The sequence below is a fragment of the Eurosta solidaginis genome, chromosome 3, assembly GCF_040869045.1.
Source record: "Eurosta solidaginis isolate ZX-2024a chromosome 3, ASM4086904v1, whole genome shotgun sequence".
In the NCBI taxonomy this organism is placed as follows: domain Eukaryota; kingdom Metazoa; phylum Arthropoda; class Insecta; order Diptera; family Tephritidae; genus Eurosta; species Eurosta solidaginis.
In genome coordinates this window covers 193232107-193240170 of record NC_090321.1, presented here as the reverse complement: position 1 = coordinate 193240170, position 8064 = coordinate 193232107, and the positions used below count along the sequence as shown (strand labels likewise).

The 8064-nt window shown below is 36.2% G+C and overlaps 1 protein-coding gene across 3 annotated transcripts in view; it reads right to left on the bottom strand.

Annotated features, from left to right (window-relative positions):
- Nucleotides 1–835: 835 nt before the first annotated feature.
- Lpin (phosphatidate phosphatase LPIN) overlaps nt 836–8064 on the bottom strand; it is a 100367-nt gene continuing 93138 nt past the window's right edge. For 2 of the 3 annotated variants that reach the window (XM_067774388.1, XM_067774390.1), the window contains one exon: nt 836–5137. In XM_067774388.1, the coding sequence (XP_067630489.1) occupies nt 4924–5137 (214 nt within the window). In that variant the 3' untranslated portion in view covers nt 836–4923. The remainder of the gene's footprint in view (nt 5138–8064) is intronic. The other variant, XM_067774386.1, reaches the window with a different exon arrangement.

Sequence of the window (8064 nt, the reverse complement as noted above, 5' to 3'; positions counted from 1 at the left end):
ATTAAATACTTTCTTACATACATATATTATCTTGTAATAACAAAATCACTTTTGCAAATGCTTAAATTTTCGCCACAAATTGATCAGCTGTTCACTTATCTGTCAAATTATCACTTTCTGAAGTTGGCAGCACCAATTTAACTTCAACTGAAATAAGTTGTAATTCGTAATACCAAACAGGAGTTGAGTTGTCTGAAAGTTGAGTTGTTTTAATTACAACCCAACTAAGTTGAGTTGTATACCGTAATAGGGGCATTAGATTAACAAGGTTGCTTCTATCATTATAAAGAGAAGACTGTAGACTCATGACGGGATTCTGACTGGACACTGGCGACACATGCCTTTAAATTAGGCTTGGTCAGTGATAGCAGATGTAGGAAGTGCGGGCTGGAGGAGGAAACGTTCAAGCACGTTCTGTGCACGTGCCCTGCGCTTGCTAGGCTAAGACTTCAGCTATTAGGAGTGATACAGCTGTCAGATCTAGAAGCAGCAAGTGGCTTAAGTCCTAGGAAGCTTCTAGTATTTGCCAAGAAGACGGAGTTATTTTATAACATAGGTCCTGGTTTTTGATAGGGTTTTTCAGTTTGATCATTAAAGCAAACTTCTGGTAACACTACGGACTTATTCAGTCTAAGTGATGTCCTCATGGACCGGCCAGCTCAACCTAACCTAACCCACTCCCGGGAGAAATGGCTTTGAAGAGATTTACAAGGTATAATCGAAACAGCTGTCGCCTTGTCAGTCCTGATGTCACGTTGTTTACATTTTTCCCAAATTATTAAATAAATTATAAATTAAAAATTGCTCCAAAATAAATGTTTTCATAAAAGCAATGTTTCATTTAAAGCAATGAGGGCAATCCCCGCTTAATTCATACAAACTAAATTTTTATTTATATTTCTTTCGTTTTTGCATATGAAACTTGTTCAAAGCTTTTACATGTTTACGGTTAATATTAAGGGTATTCACCAAAGTTAACAAACGAGCAAAAGCGCAAATTAATTCAAAGCTACAAGAATATATTTACCCGGTTTTTTAGTGCGAGTTTAAATTCCAGTTAAATTTGACTAGAGTTTAACCTTGCCACTTTGTTCGATAACATACAACTTTACTGCTCATCTCAGCTTATGCGGCCGCAATAGCAGGGTTACACTCGAGTAAACTTCAACTGGAGTTTAAACTGGCACTGAAAACCCGGGCATTAATCTCTAAATACATATCATTAACTTTATCTGCCCCAAGACCAGATGCTAAAACTCCATCGCCAAAAAACACTAAACCAGTATCAAACGCATAGAAAAGCATGCGCATACATTGTGGTCATAAGCAAAGCAGCCTAAGTCCTATGAAAAAGTATAGGAGTTGTGCCAGCTTTTTCATTGCGAGTTTAAACTCCAGTTAAAGTTGACTTGCCACTTAGGCCCAGTTTTTCATTACAAGTTCAACTCAGTTTGTCAGTTAAAAAAAAAACCGCTCCATAAGATTCCATACATTTTCACGAAAATAAAATGAAATATCTATAATTTAAAAAAATAAATAAATGTGACACGCTAACGTCCGAAGAGATTTTAGGCCGAGCTTCTCTTCCAATTTGTGTCGTGCTACTTTTATTTTTCCTACAAATTGGCGGGACGGGACCTACTTGTTTATGCCGACTCCGAACGGCATCTGCAAGGCAGATGAGTTTTCACTGAGAGCTTTTCATGACAGAAATACAAGCCAAACACTGCCGAGGGGCAACCCTGCATAGAAAAACTTTATACTAATTGAAAAACCTTGTTTCTAAAATTTTGATAATGCTTTGCCCGGGGCCTGAACCCAGGGTCCTCGGTGTGGTAGGCGGAGCACGCTACCATCACACCACGGCGGCCGCCTATATAATTTATTTTGATTTCTTACGCTTCATTACTGCTATCAACCAGGTGTTCATTTCTCACAATAAACGGCTGTTGGTTTTGGTGGTACCACCTTGGAGATTTGTTTCAACTCCACCTCAACTCGATATTCAATGTAGCATATCAACTGGAGAAATGTGTTGAATGTTCATTTGAGAACTGCACATTTCTCAAAATCTCTCGAAATTAGGATATTAATTGCAAAATATTAATGGCAGCGGAGATCAACTCGAAAACATTTAATTTTACAAAATGTCTCAAAGGTTGAATAGAGAATGAAATTCGGTATCACTTCCGGAACTATAGATATAATTTCGCTGGAGAATTTTCTTCCATGTTTGCTGGGTAAACAAAATCCAGCTGTTGCCGTATCTATATATTATATAGATAATAAAAAAAAACCAATGTTGCCGCACAAAAAAGCATACCCCAAAGGCGACCTTAAACTGTGACTAAAAAACTGCTCAGTTTAAATTTGACTAGAGTTTAAGCAAACTTAGTTTAAGCTTAGCTTAACCAACTACTGAAAAACCGGGCCTTAGTTCGATATCATAAAATTTTGCTACTCATCTCAGCTTAAGCGGCCTTAGACTGCAATTTTTTGTCACCGTATGATATTAAATGCTGCATATTTTTTGCGCATTCAATATAGTTTTAGAGATTTTTGGAATTTGGGGCTGGTCCAAAAGCGATCACCAAATTTCGTTCTACTGCAAGCTCATTAATATTGTTTGAAATTACCATCCCTTTTAAGATGTATATGAACGAGGCTTCACAGCAATTTTAGAGTAACCAACAAAATTAAAACTTTATTAGAAAAACTAGTTTTTAGGAAATTCAAAAAAAAAATAGAAATGTAAAATTGTTTATTAAAATTCGCTGAATTTGGATATTGAACAGGAGATACGGAAATAACATGATTTCATCACTTATACTTTTATTTAATTTCTTTAATTTGGAAAACAATAATTGTATAACGAAAACTATGCAGATCAATATCAAAAACGCTCTCGAGTATTAGGCCCATTTGCAGAACGACAAGTTATCTTTTTAAGTTAACCTGACACGAGGGGTTTAACTCATATATTTTAGAAAATTTTTTTTTAAATAACTCTGAGTTAAAAAGTTAAGTTGTCGTTCGTCTCAGTTATTTTTTGTTTGTTTATTTTTATTAATTTTAGAAAAAATCTGGTACATTGTATAACGAAAACTCATACATGTAATACTCCTATATTGCTAGTACAATGAGTTTTGAATTCGAAATCAAAAAAGGGCGACCTAAAAAATAGCAATACATATATCGGCACTCTGATGTTTGTGAGTGTACCCTCTGCCTGTAGTAGCAATATAGAATTACAAATATAGAATTACATATACTATGTGACCGGGAATCATGAAAGGGATCTATTGTGCGAAAACAAGTTTTCGAGCAAAACGGGTTTAAAGTTTTTGTTTAGCTTGATTATGTGTAGCGGCCGGCCGTTGTGAACGAATTTTGTAATAACAAAAAATCGTATTTGTGGTCTGATTTGTCTTTAAACGCTTTATGTGAAAAAACTAAGAAAGATTGGAAACTGCGTTTTGTTCCATTGGAAAGAGAGTTAAATTTCCTATAAGAATCACTCAAAAAGTGAAGAACGGTATTTTCGCACAATAGGTCCCTTTCATGATTCCAGGTCACATATGCGAAAACTCGAGAAGCAAAAAATATTAGCAAATTTTTGATTTATTTTCTTCTTTTATTTATTCCCGTCAATTACAGAAAAAATAATAATTAATTAATGAATTGTATAACGAAAGCTATGCAAACTAATTTCAAAAACGTTTTCGAAAACAATAAAAAATTAAAAAAATTTAAAAAGTTGTATTATAAAACAACTAATTTTACTTTTGCATTTTTTTTTATTAATTTCAGAAAAAATTGCAATGAGTTGTATAATGAAAACTATAAAAAAAAATTCAAAAACGTTTTCCAAAAAAATAAAATCGAAAAGCAAAATGTCAAAGAATTTTATCAGATATTTTCTTCTTTTATTTGTTGTCGTGAATTTCGGGCAACAATTTGATAAATTGTATGAGCGTGGTATCCACATCACAAGAAATGAAACAGTGACTTTATTTATGAGTTTTTTGAATGGAATTTGCATTTTTATCGGAGCACAAGTGAACTTTTTCTATTGTTTAGTGTATTCTCTTTAATTTAAGTGCAATTCGAAAATGTTAATTTTAACAAATTTCCTTCAAATGCATTGCTGAACCTGACCTTCGTGTCTTGCAGGGAAATGACGCCGCTTTATAGAGAACAGAGAGATAAAGTAAATGTCAAATTTGGCTTTTTTTCACACAAGAAATATTTTCGCAACAATATTTCTTGAGCGTTTTCTTATAATGTGGATACCGCGCTAACTAAGCATACCAATTTCGAAAAAAAAACTCGAAAAGTTAAAAAAAAAATTTGAGTATGCAGTTTTGTAGTTCGTGTTGCTTGTGATATTTTATGAGTTGATTTTTAAACCCTTCAAATTTAAATTGATAATTTTGTTGGTAACGCCAAAATTGCGCGCAAGGGTCGGCACATGTAGTGTAGACCACTGCGTGAAGTATCATCCTATTTCGGTTGCCATTTCGAAAACGTCCTTCCACAGTAAACTTTTAAGAGACGTCGTATATCAAAATTGGTTTGAAAAACTCTATCTCATTATAAATTTCACAAGCGAATTCGGAGACAGGACTTTTTCGAACTGGATACCAAGATAGGGCCGGTTAGGCGTCGATTGCATTGCATGTAAGTTAATTTGAATAAACTCACAAAATTAGCTTATCTCTAAACTTGACAGGCTTAAGCGAAACTCTAGCACATTTGTATATACTCTTTCATAAATTATAAAAAACCAATTACAATTTCGTTTATACTACTTTGGTATGATTTTCTTCAATTAGTATTTGTATATAGCTTTTCTGGCTTTTTGTTTTTGTTTTTTTTTAGAGTATTAGCTGTGGTTAATTTAATAAATTCCCTTTACATTTGTTAGTTTTCAAGAATGGTCGATAAACCCTTTTGCACCATTGCATTTACTTCGGTGTTGTTGCTAGTTTTTACATCCGTGTCGGCGTTATCCAAAACTAAATCTAAAACAGGTATAGGATCACGCCAATAGTTAAAGTTGGAATACTCTACATCACCCTCATCGTCGCGTATGGGCGGAAATAGCTGATCAGCAATGTATGTCATGCTGCAGTAGCTGAAAACAAGAAAATAATAAAAAAAAATTTAATTAAAAAAAAATTAATTTGAGCATTTGCATAGTTTTAAAAGTTTTTAATTATATTTTAGCATATCCTGCTAATTTAACATAAAAATAATAAATATATTGTGTGTAATATTAGCAATTCCGGCACAACACTAAAAAATATACATATGCCAGGCGCTCTAACCTCCGAAGATATTTTGGGTCGAGCTTTTCCTCCAATGTCCGTCGTGCTTCTTTTAGTTTTTCCTAAAAATTGGCAAGACGGGACCTACATACATCCATGTTCCCGACTCCGAACGTCACCTGCAAGGCAGATGAGTTTTCACTGCTAAGATTTTCATGGCAGATACACACTCGGAGCGTTTGCCAAATCACTATCGAGTGCGACCCCGCTAGAAAAACTTTTTTTCTAATCGAAAATACTTGTTTCTAAATTTTGATGTTGTTTTGCTCGGGCCTTGAACTTGGAAATGTCATGTAGATACATACATATGTATATTAGGAATTGGTAATTCCATATTTTCTACTGACTGTCTGTGGAAGTATTCATGTTGGAGCATTGAACTTCGGAAAGCGTGAGGGAGAGCGGAAAGTGAATAAAAATAAGAGGAAGGAGGGAAGAGAGTTCAGAGTATATAACATTTCTTACCCCCAAATGAGCCTATACTTTTCTAAAGGCCTTCCGTACGCTGAATCTGAGTCCTGTGTTAGAATTTCTAAATTGATTCTAGTCCTAAAGATATTTGCAGTTGAAAGTGCTTAGTATCTATAATGTGACGAATATTATCATCACTAAGCGATACTATCATCACTAAGCCGATACTAAACGGCCACTCGTATGTACGTAAACAAATCAATCATCATGTACACACATACATACAAGGCAGCAGAGAGATACTCACAAACGCATGTCATCATCAGCCGAATTAGTACTCACATATACACACGCATATGGATACAAACTACAAATATACATGTATATAGCTGGTAAACAAGCATGAAGTTCACGAAATTACTACACCTTAGGAGAAATGGGTGAACGAGGAAACCGAGAGTATAAAAGCAGCACAAGCTGAGGCATGACTAAGCAGTTTGATTTAAACACGCAAGTAGTTGTGAAGTAATATTTCTTGTGAAGTACTCTCAAAGTAGTCCAATAAAGACCATTTTGCATTAGTGAATATTGGAGTTATTTATTCAACAGTTTAGCGATTCGAACTTTAGCAAAAGATTTGGAATAAGCGGAATTTCACTAAAATAGTTATAATACCATAGCCTGGGAAGCCCACTCAACTGTCCTCGTTGTATCAACCAATTAGTTCCAGTTCGTTTCTTCTAAAGGGCATGAAGAAAATTTCTAATCAGCACATTAGCCCTCTGCGCTTGTATTGACATTACAGGGGCTTTCGATAGCACGACACATCAATCTATCAAGCTATAATTGGCAAAGTTATAAAGAGAGGTGAAAAATCTGCCTTGAGCTGGGAGGGGACAACTGAGTCAATTGTGACTTCTAGGGAATGCCCCGAAGCGGTGTACTCTCTCCTCTCTTGTGGACACTAGTCATATATGACCTCCTTCAGTTACTGAAATCGAATGGATTTGATACACAAGAATATGCAGATGACTTAGTAGTCTGCATCACAGGGATGCACGAGGAAACAACATCCAATTGCATGTAACAAGCCTTGCCAATCATAAACAAGTGGTGTGATACCAAACGACCGTCTATCAATCCTAACCACTAGAGCCTGTTACACGGAGAAGAAAACTATTGATGTTAGAACCATCCCTGGGTAGCACCAAAATCCGATTTTGAATAGTGGCCGAAGACCATGCAAAGAACAGCAACAATAAAATTAAGCAAATTGCATTGACGTTTGTATTGGAATAACGGGTGCGATGAGATAGTCCCTGATCCAAGGGGTTGTGTAGCGCAACCCTTTCAAGGGGTTGCCAGCGCAATATATATGTAGCTTCACCAACGCAATTGTCAACCTCACCTTCCCGTGGTGAATGCTCTTTCTTTAACAGCCGAGGCTCTGGCGACCCCAAGTTCCTCATAGATCTAGGGGCTGGGAGGGCGGGATAGCCTAGAAGGTTTAATGTGGTCTTACCAAATCGTTCACGATATGGTCGGGGTAGTCCTTTAATGGTGCTTGTTACCGTAAAGTACTGGATCTGTATCCGGCAAATAACCATCAACATCGATAACACTTCCCAAGGCCTTCGGGGAGTGTTAATTGCTACAACAACAACAACAATATGAGATAGCCTCCTATGTACTTAGTGCCAATTCTAATAAAAAAAAGAGGCAGCACTCGCCGCCCTACGACTTGCAAATTTCTATGAGCTAAGCGGCGAAAACATCGGCATGACGTATGAAAGTAAGAAGAAAATTCATTTCAAATACCGTATGGCAACTACGTGATGCAATGGCCCCCACACTTGGAAACTTACAGAATTTTGAGGACAGAAACCTTTGGGAAATATATGCTGATCTTACGTGATTTGCAGCGTTACACAATAACTTCTAAGCTATTGAGTGAATGCATTGGAGTCCTTAATTGACTAGGAGCCAAAAACAAGGTTTTGTTAGGATGAGCTCCCAGGCATTAGGGACATGAAAGCAATGAACAGGCAGCCTACCTAGCCAATCAGGGTGCTTAAACAGCGTTCCGTGGTCCAGAGCTCTTCTGTAGACTTACAAAAGCACACACTATGGAAGTCATAAGTAACTGGAAAACAAAGAAGTGCAAACGAAACAAGATCAAATGCCTAGGACAAAGGTAGGCCAAATTCTTTATACTCCTAGCAACGAGAGTATCACCTACGAAACGCAAGTCACTCTAGCTCAACTTCGATCTGGATACTGTAACAGGTTAAATTCTTACCTATCCAGAATCAACCCCGACATA